The sequence below is a fragment of the Haliaeetus albicilla genome, chromosome 10 (genome assembly GCF_947461875.1).
Source record: "Haliaeetus albicilla chromosome 10, bHalAlb1.1, whole genome shotgun sequence".
In the NCBI taxonomy this organism is placed as follows: domain Eukaryota; kingdom Metazoa; phylum Chordata; class Aves; order Accipitriformes; family Accipitridae; genus Haliaeetus; species Haliaeetus albicilla.
In genome coordinates, this window is record NC_091492.1 from 20892129 (window position 1) to 20908595 (window position 16467).

General features: G+C 38.6%; 1 protein-coding gene across 5 annotated transcripts; it reads left to right on the forward strand.

Annotated features, from left to right (window-relative positions):
* Nucleotides 1-3: 3 nt before the first annotated feature.
* On the forward strand, nt 4-15037 carry DNAAF1 (dynein axonemal assembly factor 1). 5 transcript variants are annotated; one of them, XM_069793731.1, is made up of 14 exons: nt 4-227; nt 660-893; nt 1234-1374; nt 1840-1975; nt 4598-4689; nt 5526-5747; nt 6500-6666; nt 6927-7048; nt 7605-7819; nt 9009-9269; nt 9881-9990; nt 12591-12659; nt 13744-14098; nt 14407-15037. In XM_069793731.1, exons 2-14 carry the CDS (start codon nt 758-760, stop codon nt 14502-14504), a joined length of 2124 nt encoding a protein of 707 aa, XP_069649832.1. In that variant the 5' UTR covers nt 4-227; nt 660-757; the 3' UTR covers nt 14505-15037. The 5 variants fall into 5 exon arrangements, with proteins under 5 accessions (XP_069649832.1, XP_069649833.1, XP_069649834.1 ...); XM_069793732.1 differs by having other exon boundaries at nt 4-204; XM_069793733.1 differs by having other exon boundaries at nt 4-893; nt 13747-14098.
* The last annotated feature ends 1430 nt before the right edge of the window (nt 15038-16467 follow it).

Sequence of the window (16467 nt, forward strand, 5' to 3'; positions counted from 1 at the left end):
ACGGCGGCGGTTGGGCGGCTGAGGCGGGGAGCGCGGCTGTCCGCGCCTCAGGGGCCTCCGGCGGCAGAGGGGTCTCGGTCTCTCCGCTCCGCTCCGTCCCGTCCCGTCCCGTTCCGTTCCGTTCCGTCCCTCGCGGTTTACCTCTCCTGCCGCCTCGGAGAGACCGCGGCGAGGCCAGGAGCGGCCGCCGACCCCGTGCGCCAGGTCCAGCCCGGGTCTCGGGTCAGGTAAAGGTTGCTGGAGGTTTATTTAACGGGAGATACGAGTCTTCTCTAGAGAGCTCCCGGGCTACGGCAGCGAAAAGTGCAGGGGGGAAACCTGACGTCGTCTGCAGTCCTTGTGAGGAGGCTAAAACTCGCCTCAGGAGCCCACCTGGCTTGCAGCGGGGCAGGAGGCAGGCGTTACAGAAGAGCAGGCTGTGCCTCGAAGGAGCGCCATCGCTGTATCCTCAGTGTGCTGGCTTCCAAAGGAAAAAAGTGACTCACTCTATTTTGGGAGGCTTCTTGGCTGTGGTCCTCTGCTCTGAGTGAGATCCACCGTGGGCAAGATTTAAGATAAGCTCTCCCTGCCTTTTCATATCTTCACCGTGACTAGGCACAGGTTGCCAGCTCCATGCAGGCTTCATAATTTACTCACATTGGTCTTCTTATCTGTTACAGGTCCTCCTACTAAAACCTTTAGACATTTTGTCTGGAAAAGTTGGATTGTAAATCAAATACTGACTTGGCTGATGTTTGTCTAAATCACATATCTTAAAATGCAATCACAAATTGGAGACTGGGACGAAGGCCTTGGAAGGGAGGTTGCTCCACAAGAGGCATCAGGGGAATCTCTGAACGACACCAGAAATGAAGGTGCCCAAACAGAAAATGAAGGCAATTCTGTCAACAAAGGTGAGCCCATCCAGCTGGCTCACTAGGACTACTTTAGGGAAGACTTCAGTGAACATAAAGCTTAGACATCAAGTCTGTCCTTACTGATCTGGATGCAGCAGGAGTTTATCCTTTCTCCCAGTGAAGACACTGAAAATCTTGCCATAACTGAGGCTTTCTCAATTGCTATCATCTTGTGCTTTTTTTTTTGGTTGGTTGGTTTTTTTACTTTTCTTCTTGCTGGAGGGATATGTTTTCCTGTGATGCAGTCATACAGCTAGCCTGACCTCTAAATGTTTTAATTACAATCATATTTAAATGAGCTCATACAATCATCTTGTTCACACTGTCTCTTTTTAAGTGTACAGACTACAAGTGCAACTAGAAGGTGCAGAGCAAGAATCTGAAGAGAAGAGTATTGAAAACGTAATTAATCAAGAGCAATCTAAAGACAGCTTGAATGCGTATAGCACTGGAGACAGCTTCCAAAGAGTGCAAAAGGGTAAATTTGTAGAAGACCTAGACTAACGAAGAGTGCTTGAGGTGACTCAGATACGCCATTACTGTAGTCTCTTTCCATGCAAAGTTAGAAGTCTTGTTAAACTCAGATTATTGTTAATTAAATGTAATATATAGTAGATGTCTAAGACCATAAGAACATTGGTGCCAGGGCTTTCTTGTCACTGTATGTTATAACAATCTTAAGACTAGTGGGTACTACCTGACTTCCAGAACTAAAAAAAAAATATGCAGATTTCAACAGTTTATTTTGCTACTATATATTTTATGCCTTCTAAAAAAGTTAAGTTTCCTTTCATTAGAAATGTAAGCAATAATCTTGGTTAGAACACTGCTTTTCTTGAAATTCATATTCAAATGCTCTTCAATATTTCTCTAAAGTAATTGACAACGTGCCAATTTTCCCCACCCGTGCTGTTAAACTGCACTTGTTTTCTTACTTACAAAGATGTTAAAACTCAAGAGAAAGCTGTCAACTGTATGTCCAGAGAAGATCAACAGAATGAACAAAAGTCAGATGGTGATCACACATCAGTAACAAGCTCATTCAATCAAAGGCCAGAAGAAAAGAGGGGCTGTGTAAGGTAATACATTGTTTGTGGATGTTTTTTATTTAAATCTTGGCATCAGTAAAGTCAATGGGAGTTTTGCTATTCTACATGTTAATTCAGGAGAACAATTTTGAAAATGAACTTGAGAATAATTGATAAATCAGGAATTAGAGATATTTCCAGCATCTGTACAGCTTTTATTTATGGCCATGGTAGCAAACTACATTCTAACTACATGATGTAGTCTAATGGATCTGGAGAAAATTGTGCATACTCTTTTGGTAGTCATTTGTCAGTAGATTTGACCATTTCTCAGCATCAATTCAGAGAATGCATTGTATTCATTCATCACAGTGTAAATATTACAGTTGTCAAGATAACTTTTAGCAGAGGAAATCCAGACATACCTCAGGTGGTTGACAATAAGACACATCTCCTTTGTAAGCTTTGGCTCCAATTTTGGTCCAGCCTAAATCAGCATACGCTGCCATGGCTGTTCCTTAATAGTTGTGAAATGGGATTATTCTCCTGTTATCTCTGATTAAGCACATTGCAAGCAACTAATAAAATTAAAAAACATATTTGGTATTATTTAATAATATTGTTGAAAGTCTGGTCATGTGGGCTAGTTATGGAGTGATATATGAGGAACGATGAAGATTTACCCTCCGTTCCTGCACCTGCTTACATGTTGGTGAAACTTCCCAAAGGTTACGCTGCTACTAACTTTAACATAGCTGTTCTATTAGAGACAGTTACAGTCCTTTAAAGTCAAGGCAAAGATTCTCACGGAGTTATCAGGAGGTAGATTAGACTGTACTTACATAGAAAACTTCATTATCCTGTGCTAATCAGCCTGGCACACTTCAGAATTAAGTTCTTATGAAGAATGATGACAGAGAGCAATAACTGCACATAAGATAATTAGTGTTTTGAAGGAACACATTTTATGATCCTATAAATTGCCTGAAGATGCTAATCATTTGATTAACTACTACTACAAATAGCACAATGAAAAACGGTGGGATATACTGCAAGTAGCTAGCATACAATAATGTACCTGGGCTGACAATACTGAAAAACAGTATATATTTAAAGATTTTGCTCAAAGTTTATAAATCTTTCATTCCTCCAGAGATTTATGTCAGGCACATTTGGCTTACAGGGCAGTTACAGGCTGACAAACGTATTTTATATTGCCTCAGAAGCTCAGTTGACTAGTTGACTGTATTACAGTTTTGGTTTTCAGCAATATTGAGATTTTTAGTGTAGTAAGTAAATATATCTAAAAGCAAATTTATTATGAAAAATTTAACTTCACTGCCTTTACTCAAGTTTTTTTGTTATTTTGAAAATATCTTCATGCCAAGAAAATCTTACTGTTCCAGACCTTAGGCCTACAAATACTTATGACCGCAAATGCAAAGTTCAATTTGTTAATAAGGAATGTAGAAGTAGAAAATAATTTTGGATCATTTAACATTGTACTTTTGCACTATTTCTTTAAGTGGGGGATATCTACTAGAAGTTTTATCCTGAAATTTTGCTTTACAGAATCTAATCTTTCTAAGCAGGAAGATAGAGATATTTTCTGCTTTGGAATGTTTTTGCTAGCTGTTTTTCTGGTGGTTTCCCAAGTTGCTTGTCTCTAATGTTACTAAATTTTCTGTCGCCCTGGACAGCTTGCCTCCAAAACCAGTGTCCTGTCATTCTTTGCAAAGCCCCTGCTAGGGGTCTACTAACTCTGTGAAACTGTTGATCCAGTGCTGTCTAGCACAGGGTCCCAGATAACGGCGTAACTCATCTCACCAGCTGCTCTTCACTGCGATCCACTCCTGTTTTATCAGTTTTCAGGCCACCCGTGTACTCTGCCACTTTGGGGGTTTGCTGTCTTGCTGACTGCCATGTGCAACTTTGGCCTCGTTTGGCTGCTGTTGGCTGCCAGCCCAAGTGCTTTGCCCCCTGCAGCCTCTGCTGTTTCACACTGTAGCTTTCTGCCTGATCGCGCCGAGTCCTCTGCCCCTGCACTGTTCAGCTGTAGCCCACAGCTTCCTTGAGTGGCCTTTTCTTGCTTCTCACTTGCATGAATCCCAAAAGGAGTGGAGCCGAACACTAAGCAATTACAATTGAACAGATATTCTTCATTTTCTTACTGTGGCATTCCTAGCCAATCACAGTTGTATATTAAAACTGTCTTGAGTGCTATTTCAGAGTCAGCATTTCATTAAAATGTTAGGTTGATAACTATTGAGTTAGTAAACTAGTCTGAGAAGAATGTTGTGTATTGGCTATGCCGCCAAAGGTCCTGCACCAAAGCAGCAAGGAAAGAATTTGAGAGGAAGGAACCAGAATCTAACATAGAATCATGCTGCTCTTTTCCAAGAAGATGGACTCCCTTCCCACTTTCCTACCTACTCTCTGTTTTTTAGCAGAAGAGCCTGGTAACTCACTTCAAACAGGCAGAAATGGAAAGCCACTCTAAAAAAAACTGCTGCGTTTTTATTTGGAGGATAGTCTTGAAAGCTGTTGCCACTTCTCTTGCATTAAGGAACTATTAATTGTGTTGCATTGAAATATGTTAAAACCCCAAAGATTTCAGAATGTGCACTGAAATACAATTTTTTGTTTTGCTTCTGCTTCCCATTATTATTTTAGAATGACAAAAAAGATTCTGCAAGACATCTGTAAACAGCAGAAATTATACTTGACCCCATACTTAAATGATACTCTTTACTTGCATTATAAAGGTAAGATGTGGACACAACTGTTTAGTTTTATCATTCTAAGTAGCATTTTAGCAGAGAATCTAGTTTATGGCTCACTGAAGTAAAATATCTAATAATTCTTAGAAATATAATTTAATTTTGTACAATAATGAAATTATGAAACAAAATGAGTCAATATGAAGGTAGAAAAGTGAACTGATTATGTACCTAATTCACTTTGTGGAGTCATTCAAAGGATCAGTAGGAATCAAGGGACACTTTTTTTTCTCAAAACAGTAGCCTCTGAGAAATGTCTTGAAATACTGGTCTGGGTTGCATTCAGAGGAAAATGTATGTATTTCTTCTTAAATATTTTTTTTTTCCAGTTTGGGGGACTTTTTTACTGCCAAATAAAAATGGTCAGGAAGAAAACAAACGATAAACACTTGATGCATGTTCTCAAATACTAGTGAAAGAAAAAGAAGTTGCTAGAATGAACATGAATCATCCTTTTGTGATATTTGAGTGGGTTTTTGCACAATACATTTAGCTGGTTCAGGTTAGCGTAAGAATTGTTTTAAATAAATAGGACATGCTAAACCTGCCATCTACATTTGGTCTTGTTTTTGCTATTTTCTCAATATGTATTATTTGAGAACCTGAAGGGCCGCATGAGATACAGACCAGAATAGGTACCTATATGTTTTTGCCCTTTATGGGTCAGATACTGTATCATTGATTCAGTGGAAATATTGGCAGCAACTTGAGTACAAGTGTTCTCACAGACTGTTTCAGCGGTGGTGGTTTAATGAAATTTACTCTTCCAAAGACTTGTTTTCAGCCAATGCTATTTCATTTTAAAACATCTTTTTCTGCAGGATTTGACCGCCTGGAGAATCTTGAAGAGTATACTGGATTGAAGTGTTTATGGCTGGAATGCAATGGCTTAACAAAAATCGAGAATTTGGAGGCTCTGACAGAGTTGCGTTGCCTCTACCTGCAACTCAATTTAATTAACAAAATTGAAAACCTTGAACCCTTACAAAAGCTGGATTCCCTCAATATCAGTAACAACTACATTAAGACCATTGAGAATCTCTGTAAGAACTGTTGGTGCAACATGTTTTAACCTATAACGAGCCCATATTCCTAAGCTTTGACTAAGCTAAGCTATTATTAGTGGCAGTAATTTCAAGGGTTTTTTTAATTCATGTTAAAATTTTGCACAATATCCCATACCACAGTCCACAAGGCTTCTACTGAAGAGTCAGACCTATGTATTTTGCAATTTAAATGAATGAGAAAACAGAAAAGATGTAGTAATTACTTTCATGTGGATACCTAGGACAATGAAGTAGTTTTTTCCTCACTTAAGACCATTTCCGTCTGTGTTGCAGGCAGGCTGACAATCCAGATTTCACCATTTACTTCACAGTTAAGATGTGCTTTGGCAGTTGCAGACATGATTACCAAATCTTTTATGTCTGTTAAAAGATTTATTCCATCTTCAGCAGAAAATAAAAAAATTCCTCTACATTATCATTTGTGTACATTGGGACTAATTTGAAACACAAGATCTTGCTTTTCTGTAACTGACTAGATTGAAATGTGAATTAAAAACAACCACCATCTTAAACCCGAACAACTGTGTTTCCCAGGGTGAAGAAAGCAGCTTTGGAGGCCTAGCCAAAAAGTGCATGTAGCAGAATAACAATTTTAGGAAAAAAAAAAAGTCCCCACAATTCAATATAAACAATTATTTTGACAATACAGTTTTCTACTTTCTCCAGAAAATCCTCTGTGAAGCAATGACTCTTACCTTTCCTTTCATTGTACTGTTCTTGTCTGACAGCATGTCTGAAAGTCCTGCAGACTCTGCAGATTGCTCACAATAAGTTACAAACAGTGGAAGACATACAGCACTTGCAAGAATGCCCGAGTATTTCTGTTCTCGATCTTTCCCACAACAATCTAAGTGACCCAAGTATCATAAACATTCTGGAGACCATGCCTAATTTGGTAAGCCAAATATAGCTGAGGGTTTGTATCATCTATATGGGTGAATTCCATTAAATGGTTTTGTCGAGTAGTCCAATGCACAATAGGTCATGATCTAAAAGAAATGTTATTAAACATTATTTGGGTTTTTTGTAGATTACCTGTGACACCCAGGATGTTTTATTCACTTCTTGTTTTCGAAATGATAGAGAAAGTGCATATATCCAGATAGGAATTTTTTTGGTACTCAACTTTAAAAATTGTTTCCCTTGTTTCTCTAGCATGTGCTGAATTTGATGGGAAATCAAGTGATAAAGAAAATTGCTAATTATAGAAAAACACTTATTGTTCGACTAAAACTACTAACATACCTGGATGACAGACCAGTTTTCCCAAAGGATAGGTAAGAAACAGGGCCATCTTCTTTACACAGCAGTAAAGCTCAAATGCTAATGATCACTCATCCATTTTTTGTCAATATTGTCATGGAAGGCAAGGAAGACTGACTGGTATAATTTATTGAGGGTGGGTGACTGAGTACAAGAGTATTATACTATGGAGTTCTACATCTAACATATGTAGAAAAAGAACCATCTATTTTTTCACAAGAGAATTAACTCTTGAACAGAATTGTTTTATGCCAAGTCTGTAGACCAGAGGCAAATCCCAATTACAACAGAAACTGAACAGGTATCTGGAAAAGCAGAGCCAAGATCAGCACTCCTAGCAGACCTTTGGTGGTATGATCACCAGCATTTGGATACTTTTGTTTCTTTTGTTGCAGTTGCACATACAAGATAAGATATAGATACATCCCTGTTGCATAAGGGATTGTCACTGCTATATGCTTTTTTCTCTTGCAGTTATTTTTTGCTGTTGCAAGCTATTTTAAATTTCTGTCTCATTATAAAGATGGGCTTTCATAGCTATATTATAGTGAGCTTTTGTGTTTTCATTAGAGCCTGTGCAGAAGCCTGGGCCATTGGAGGGCTTGAAGCTGAGAAAGCAGAAAGGGAAAAATGGGAAACCAGAGAGAGAAAAAAAATCCAAGATAGCATTGATGCTTTAGCAGCAATCAGACAAAAAGCAGAGGAAAAGCGAAGACAAAAGTATATGGAAGAAACTGATGCAAGTGCAAAATGTGGAAATGGAGATGCAGCAGACATCCTAGAAGGTTTGTGGTTACTACTTTGGAAGATGTCCGTGTCTGCTTCAGTTTGAATGTTTAAAATAAATGAATAGTTCCTAAATGTTCAGAAGTAGGCCAATGCAATTTTTAGAATATGGTTATGAATCTTCTTTTCCCATACTAAATACCTTATTAATCTTGGTGCATCATAGATTAACCACAACGATTTTAAGCAATCATCACCTTTCTCACTGCTGATGAAGCAAAAAAACAACAAACCACTTTCTGTCCCAGCGTTTCAAGCCCTTGTGCTCTTCACCAGAGCAACCAGGTGCTAGTCAGGGCAGTAATGGTTCCAGCAGGCATTCGTGGGTGGAGGCTGGCAGTTACACCCCAAGAGTGATATTTCCCCAAGATGCAGAACAGGGCCGGCTTCAATAGGCATGTGGGCTCCAGTAAGGCCCAGTGATAACCGCCTCACCAGTCCCCATCCAGGCACCTCTCTGCTGCTGCATTCACTAACAGTAAGAGCTTTAGCCTAGAGCCTACAGCAGTGGTAATACAGGCGGTAAGAGGAAGGTCTTTAATAATTTGCTTCACTTGCTGCTCTTTTTTATGCCACACATTCTCCTGTCACATTATTCAAGGAGGCATACGTTTACGACCAGTAATAGGTCCCAACCTAACCTTTCTAGAGGAGTGTGCATGTTTCAGGATAAAGAGGACTGAAGCCAAACAAGAAGACAGTACTACAGTGCAGAGGAGTGTTTATCTATCTATCCAATACGCTTTTGGGTTTCACAGGCTCTGAAATCAAATGTGGTTGACTAACAAGTAAAACTTTTTCTGCAAGCAGGTAGACTGCATAAAGCAGAAGATAACTTCAGCATTTGTCACTGATCCATCAAAATGCTCAAGCATATATTTAAATATGTAGCCACTTGTGAGTCTTTTCAAAGTTAACCATAGATACCAGGCAATTATTTACTATAGTGTTTTCCCTAGAGTTTTTTCCTGGGGAACTGTATTTGCTGGGCGGCTGAGATGGGAAAACCCACAACATTGCTGCAATCTTGGGAGGACTACTGATCCACAAATAGCTGCTCAAACAAAGTAGGAACTTTTGAAGCATATTTTAGGCAAAACTATTAAGAGCATGTAATAAAGTTTGGATATTTAGAATGAGTAATGGTAGATTAACTCAGCAGTTTTAATGAGCTTGTTTCTTCTGTAGGAGCACCTGCAAATTCAGATGACAGTGATGGAAATTCTAATACATCAGAGACTTCAAATATATCAGAAGAGGAAGAAACTCAAGAGAAGACTGAGAAATTTAGAAGTGAAAGCTTTGATGCTCATGATGAAGTGGTAACACTTCTACCAAATAGGGGAGATAACACAGATTTCACGTCTGGAAATATTCCTGCTAGAATTCAAGAGGATGCACAAGAATCAAACTCTTACAAACACTCAAACTTCAACAATAAGACAGACGGTAATGTACACAGTGAAGAATGAAACCAGACTGAGGATGCAGAGACAATGAGCCACTCTGTCTTAGTGTAGCACTGCCTCTGGCCTGATTCAAACCAAGTGATTCATAGATAAGAACATCCCATTAGATTTCCACAGGGACCAGTTAAAAGTCAAGTAATACTGGATAAAATATTCTTTAAATACAACAAACAAACAAAAAATTCTGAGGGCTCAACCTGCAACTTCTGCTACATAAAGGTGGAATTCCACTTCTCATACATGCCAGGTTTAGTGACAGGACAGGAGAGCTTACAGGCTTCCCTTGCTCCCACATAAACTGTGTGGTCTGTCTGCCAACAGAAGCTGGACATCACTCTAGAGGTGGTTTTGTACCTTCACACATGGAAGAATGCTTTTGTAGAATACATTATTGCAAAATGCAAATATTAATTTATACAATACAAGGGAAGCCAAGAATGTATGATGGAAAGACAAAGTGCTGGATTCAGCTGTGAATTCTGCAGTGGTAGTCAGGTCCCCAGCCGTTTGGTTTTGCAGTCCTTGCTGTTGCAACATAGAAAGTATTTTATTCAATTAGTTCTCTGCAACTGACTGTTGTTTATTCTTTAGATCTACCAAGAGAGAAGGCAGCTACTGAAAAAGCCGTGCTTGCTGAACTCAATGATTATGCTGAAATTGAACAGATCAAACTGGAGACACCGGAGAAACTTTATCTTGATGTACGTATTGGATTCAGATTTTGACAAGTTCAGATTTGGGTATTGTCTGCTCCCAAGTTAATTCTTGTAACATCCTGGCTAATAAAACTATATGGCCAGGTTTCTAAGAAAGGCCTACTATTAGGAAAAGTAAAAGGAAAGAAAGAACCCCCCCCCCCCAAAAAGTAAAGTTGTAGGGGTATTCATTCTCTCCAGTGTAGCATGTGTAAAGAATTTACCACCGCTTCCAAAGTTTATTTTGTCTTTGGTCATAAATCACTTGAAGTTGACCTTCTATCTCTGTGATTTCTCTGGAGAAGTTAATGAAGGCTTTCATTTAAAAAACAGAAATCACAACAACAAGAACCTAGTGGATACATGTGTCCGCTTAGGCAAAACTAATGAAATATGCAGTTGAAAAGGTGAACTATTGCAGAAAAAGCATAAGGAAAAAATAGCCACCCACTCATTGTAAATGTTAGCTAGCAGTATTAGATATTCTAAATTAATTCTCAAAATATAACTTTTAGGTATACTTCAAAAAAAAGCAGAATGTGCGTTATTCAGGTATATAATAAGTGATCGACATTTGTAATATGGTCTTCTATTATCTAAGATTTCTGTCTGATGATGCAAACATTTAAACATGTTTAACCACATTTAACCGTAAGGAAGACATGGATACCACTGAAAAATATAATCTCACTTCAAAGGAAAACTATTCAATATGTCCTAATTGTGACACTGCTGCTACACTGACAGTGTCAGATTATGACTTAACTAGCAATAACAAACTTCTGAGCTTATGATTTCCCAGAGCACTTAATATACTCTTTGATCCCTTATACTGCCACTGTTAACTAAATTCTTACTGGAGTGTTTTAGAAAAGTCTCTTATATATTTTCCATGCTCTTAATTTCCAAGGAAAAAATTTAGTCCTGTTACTGAAGGGCTCAACTCACTGCTTCAGTAGAGGGCTTACTGCTGCATCTTCCTGTTTGGCTGGTTTTAATAACAGTTTTAACAAGGATAGTAGAGAGAACTGACAGCAATTCCAAGTATATACAATATTACTTTTTTATAAGCAGATCTTGCAGGGTCTGAAATAAAAGACTTAATAAATAGCGATACTATAGGTACCCACAACATGAAGACCTCATAGATTCAGTGTTTGTTTTTATCTTGGTGCTATATGGCACCATAGCAAGCTCCTTTGCACAAACTTTAAGTAGTATAAAAAGAACTCTTCAGCATACGTGCATGGGGTTTCTTTTGACACATAAAAAGTGTGACTATTCTAATTCTACAGAATCAAAACCAAACCCAAATCACACGCTACTACACATTTCAGTGTTCTGTGCTTCTTCATGCTCCAAGTGACGTTTAGTAATGGAAAGAGCTTCTCGCTACAATCACCAATACTTACACTATTGCAGATTTTCCAAAGAGACTTAGCACTGACATAGCAGGGAATGGCTGTGACGATGCCAATGGTGAGAAGCTCTGAAGCAGCAGCGTCATCTTTGTTCATATCCTGGAGTCAGTAGATGGTCTCTGGTGATATAAGGGAGAAGAGTGGACAAGGATTTATAATGTGGTGGTTATGACATCCCTCTGTCAAGCAGAAACAAGCTCATGTTGCTGCACTTGCCTTGGTGGTGTTTGAACTACATTCTGTGTATCTAAACCAGGATAACTTTTAGTAAGCGATTTTGGTTTGATCTGCAAATGCACTCTGCTGATTGGAACAAGACTAATAGCTATTTCACTTCGCTATTGACATCAAATTTCACCCATTAACATCAGTCTCAGATCTTAATTTGTACATTTTTAATGCTATCATTGTAAAACTGTGCGACTTCAGGACATGCTGCACTAGCTACAACCATATCAGAAAACAGAAATTGTTGATTTTAAGTCTGTAATAATCTTCACCACACATGACAGTACAGATTAGATGTTCCTGATGCTACCATGCCAAGCAGCTTGCTACAAAATCATTAAGCTCTAAAAACATCTAAAACCGAAAGGAGATGTTTTTACCAGTGTTGACCTACACTAAAAAATGGCAAAACGGTATTACTTTCTACCTGTGACTTTGTGTTCCCACACTCTATTTTTACTTTCATGTCAGCAAGTGATAGTTGTCTTAGATAGTATTTTCTAATGGAAAGCTGAAATAATTGGAGGAAAAACAGTTCTCAGCAAGTCCTTAATTATGAGGCATTCACAGTAAAACATTGTTTTATTAGATGTATTTAGGCTAACAGAGTTTACTGATAAACAGTTTCAGGTAGACTGCAGATCTTGATGTGGCTCTTACCCATACAGATGGGTTGCAGTTGAGATTAAGCATAGTAGAAAATAGCATTCAGTCTGACATTAAGGTTATTGCCTTCCCATCTGCTATTTCTGGAGACAGATGAATTTTCCTTTTCCCACATGTGCTTGACAGAGAAAACTGTCATCTTAGAGAGGTTCACAGTGTAGTACTGCTGGCTGTGGCCTCTTAGCCTGAAAAGCGTTGCTTTGAAGAAGATTCCCTGTGAGACAGAGATGTCGTATTTTATAGGTTACAGTAGCTTTTCCCACTGATTAATGATCTGGTGATTGTCTTCAGGAACTGCCTGATTTAGAAGATATAGATGTAAATGAATTTACCCTAGAAGAGGAAATCTTTGTTCAAAAGGTAAGATTCGTATTAATTCCAGTGATGAAGCTTCCCTAAACACATTTACAAATATTTTGCAAAATGAGGATAATCTAAATTGTGAATTGCTGTTTTGGGAGATGCAATCAGGTATGCATTTACAAACTAAAATAGATGTTTCAGCAGATTTTTATCCACTTGTAAATTTTTTTATTATTATTTTTTATATTATTGCATTGCAAAAATAGGAGAATGAAAACCTAAGACTGAGTAATGCAACAGTTAAACAAGATTAATTTCTTAGTAGCATGTAGTGTTTTAGTGAAGATTACTCTTAAAATATACTTTACCAGTACTAATATGCTGCAAAGGACTGCAGGGCTAGAACAAATTGCCTGCTACTGAATAAAATCAGACTTTTCAACTGAAAACACAGAGAGATTGAAACTCCTCTGCAGGCTAGTCAGATACAAGGCAGTTCACACCCCCATTAGCATTGTGCTCTGCTCAAACTAATCTGCTAGGCAAAAGTCTATAAACAGAAACAGAGGAGAAAAAAAAAGAAAACGACAAAGCTTAAAAGCATAGCTTTGATTCTCGTGATACAGTAGGTGTTTTTACAAGTCCCTCCAAGATAATGCAGACTTTTCCTACAGTCAGTGTAAGGCATGGAATTTATTTGCTCTTTTGGTCACAGACTCATAAGAGTGTTGCAAAACGTTGTGGCCAACAAAGCTTCCAATTAAAAGAAGATAAGGGAAGGGAACAAGGAGTATGTGTCAGTAGCTCTCATGTTCCGAAGGGTGTTCAGTTAGGCAGGTCCCTCTGTTTGGAGCTAAAGTAATAGAACTGAGCCCACACATTGCTGAATTGCTGAAATAGGTCTTCTTTTTATGAACTGTTAATAGTTTATTGTCAGTTCGTCGCTAATGTGTGAGAAATAGTTAACCCAAGATTCATCCATAAGGAAGCAGAGCTATGGGTGAAGCACATCTTCCATACATTTTGGGAGAACAGAACATCAAAGTTGACAACTGTTATGTGGATCCAAGACATATTTACCCATCTTTTAGCTTTTACAACTAGAATAATATATTTTCAATTGCATTTTCTACCTTTACAGCAGGAATATCACCCAAAGATTGAAATAATTTCTGAAATGACAAATGACAGTGATTCTGCATTAGAGGAAAACAATAAAGGCACATTTGAGAATTCAGTAGGAGAAGAAGTTCCAACAGCAATTTTTTCAAATGTGTATAAGATACATAAAGAGCATGAAAAGGAGCACTTAAGGCCCATTGTTGAAAGCTTCTTTACAGAGCCTGCTAATTCAGAAAGATATCTGGAGACCAAAGATAAACAAGCAACCCTCTCAAAACCCTTGATACAAGAGGTTATCACTGAGCCCAAGGATAATCTACTGTGGTCACCAATCTGCAATCGACCAGATGACCCAAGCCCCTGGGAAGAGGATGGTAAGATTACAGTGACATAATTAATCACAGAGAAAAAGGGGGGTGGCACACACTAAAAAGTAAGGATTTGTTCAGCTCTTGTTGAAAAAATTTTCAATCCACTGTTAGTTAACAATCACTTCTTCCTTTTATTTATGTGGCAATCCTAATAAATTAGGAATTAAAATGTTATTTTCTCTTTTTCTAAACAGATATTCTTGCCAAGTTTTATTTAAATGGTTTTAAAAAATTGGGCTCTACTTTTCTTTTTCCAGTATCACAGACCACCACTAAGTTTCATTCGTTTTTTGCCTTCATACTTTTAACAGGGAATGGCAGAGATGGAGAAGTACAGTGCCTGGTTGAGGGTGAAGGATGTCCTCACAAAGCACAAGATGACGAGGACAGTGAGAGTAGATTAGATTAATCACTTTGAAAAACCCAGACCAAATCTGGAGCACAGTGCCTGGCTGACTGCATGTGGTTATTCTCAAAATGCAGAGCTCAGCAATGGGACCGTTCGTTACAACTGACGTAACACTGTGGTATAAAAACCACCGCCTTCAACAGGAAGACTTAGCCTTTCAGTCAGTCAGAGGCTGCTGCAGCCTCCAGCATCTGACCTTCGGGTCAGAACTGTTGGTTGTGTCAGTGTGAGAGAAGCCCATAATCCTCTCTAACCCGCAGGCAGCGACTGCCATGTGCTCCCACTGCCAAAGCTGCTGGAGATGCCTCGGCTCCAAGCTCTTCAGGGCAGCTAGCAGCGTTCACTGCTCTGAAAGCAAGGGCACTACTGTTTTAAGGTTAAATTCCACTCTTGTGTCATTTTTTCCCTTGCAACCTTCTAGAAATTACTTAGTTAAATGTTTATGTCTTAGGGTTTCAATGAGATTCGTAGTTTCAATGCATATTGTTAACAGGTTTCTGTCATTTGAACTAAATAAAGATTCTACTTGTAAGCACCACAGATATTTTAACTTGTATCATCTCCTTACCAGTATATGTCATACCAGATGGGCTTCAATGGCAAACGGAGATTGCTTCTTAATACCATATTTTACGAATCTAATATTCATAGACATTATGATTGTTTATGCAAAAACAGATGCAGAAATAGCGTCCATATATGGAAAATCTGTTTTTACCTTTTAGGGCAATCTGTGATGAAGCATATACTTGTATCTGCCATTTTCATTGTTTTTCATTCTGAGCTGTGTCTCAGGATCTGAATTTCAAATATAACAGAAAAATAACCACCCAGTCAGTAGTGGCAGAAAGACAGCTTTGGTGTAAAAAGCTGATCAAAGGAACTCTTCCTTCATTAGCTTCTCTCTTACATCACAGTGGTAGTCTTGTGCCAAAGTGAAATGAAGATAACAGCAGTGATGCCTCAGCCAGGTTCTCCTTCCCTTCCCTTTTTATTCCCCACTTCTGCCCCTTCTGAGCTAGACCATAAAATTCGAGGAGGTGGAGACTGCTTGAGAGCAGTGCTTCCTCTGCGACACCACAAAAGAAAAAAAAAAAAAAAGAGAGTTGGGGGAAATGGACAACTCTTGGCCAATTCTGCTGAGGCATTAATGGCTCTCGTTTTCCTAACACAGAAGCGGCTTGCTAGTCAGTTAAAAAACATAATTGTACACTGTTTAAGCACAACGTAAAAGAGTTGGCCTCATCTTCAAGGGCTGATGAGGGTTGTTTTTTATGATGTAACGAACAATTGCAACATCAGGAGTAAGCCAGGCTTTAAGTGACCTCACTTCATTAAGCCATACCCAAGTTTAGGTGGATGTCTTTTTTCATATTTCTATAAATCTCTAATAATTTGTAATGAATAGAATTGAACAGGTCTTGTAGATGTGCACATTTAAAGGAAAAAATATATTACTATGGGCTTGCTGAAAAGACATATTTCCCATTAGCTGGGCCTAGGTGCCATCTGGTGGTAAGAGAATTGGTCCTAACCATAACAGAAAATAATCACAAAAGCCCTCAGGGAAGACAATACAATTGCTTTAAACTTCAGCCATTTTCTACCTTCCGTGAGTTAAAAACATGCTGGTGAAATTCTTGGCCTCCAGCACACGGCAGGAGGATGAGCAAGGGCCTGTGGAGAACAGGCTTGCCTGAAAGCATCTTCACAGGAATCTTCTCTTTAGAAAGCTGTAAATGCTGCCAACATCTGTGAGCTCGGTCCTAAAAAATATCTGCTTCCCTTTTCCAACAGAAAGCTGAATAAGGACTACTTTGAGGGCTTTGGGTTGTGCATTTTTTGTGCTGTGTTTTAGTGCCTGTCCTGGTACCCCCTTATTACACTGGGAACAAACAAGCAGGAAGGACCACATTATCACATCACACTTAAAAAAGAAAAAACTGTTTATAAACAAAATTTT

Bases quoted from the DNA above. Each gene is read 5' to 3' on its own strand.
- DNAAF1 (XM_069793731.1), top strand. From the start codon at position 758: ATGCAATCACAAATTGGAGACTGGGACGAAGGCCTTGGAAGGGAGGTT. The intron at 4,690-5,525 runs GTAAGATGTGGA...CTTTTTCTGCAG, and splicing joins TCTTTACTTGCATTATAAAG to GATTTGACCGCCTGGAGAAT. The intron at 5,748-6,499 runs GTAAGAACTGTT...CTTGTCTGACAG, and splicing joins TAAGACCATTGAGAATCTCT to CATGTCTGAAAGTCCTGCAG.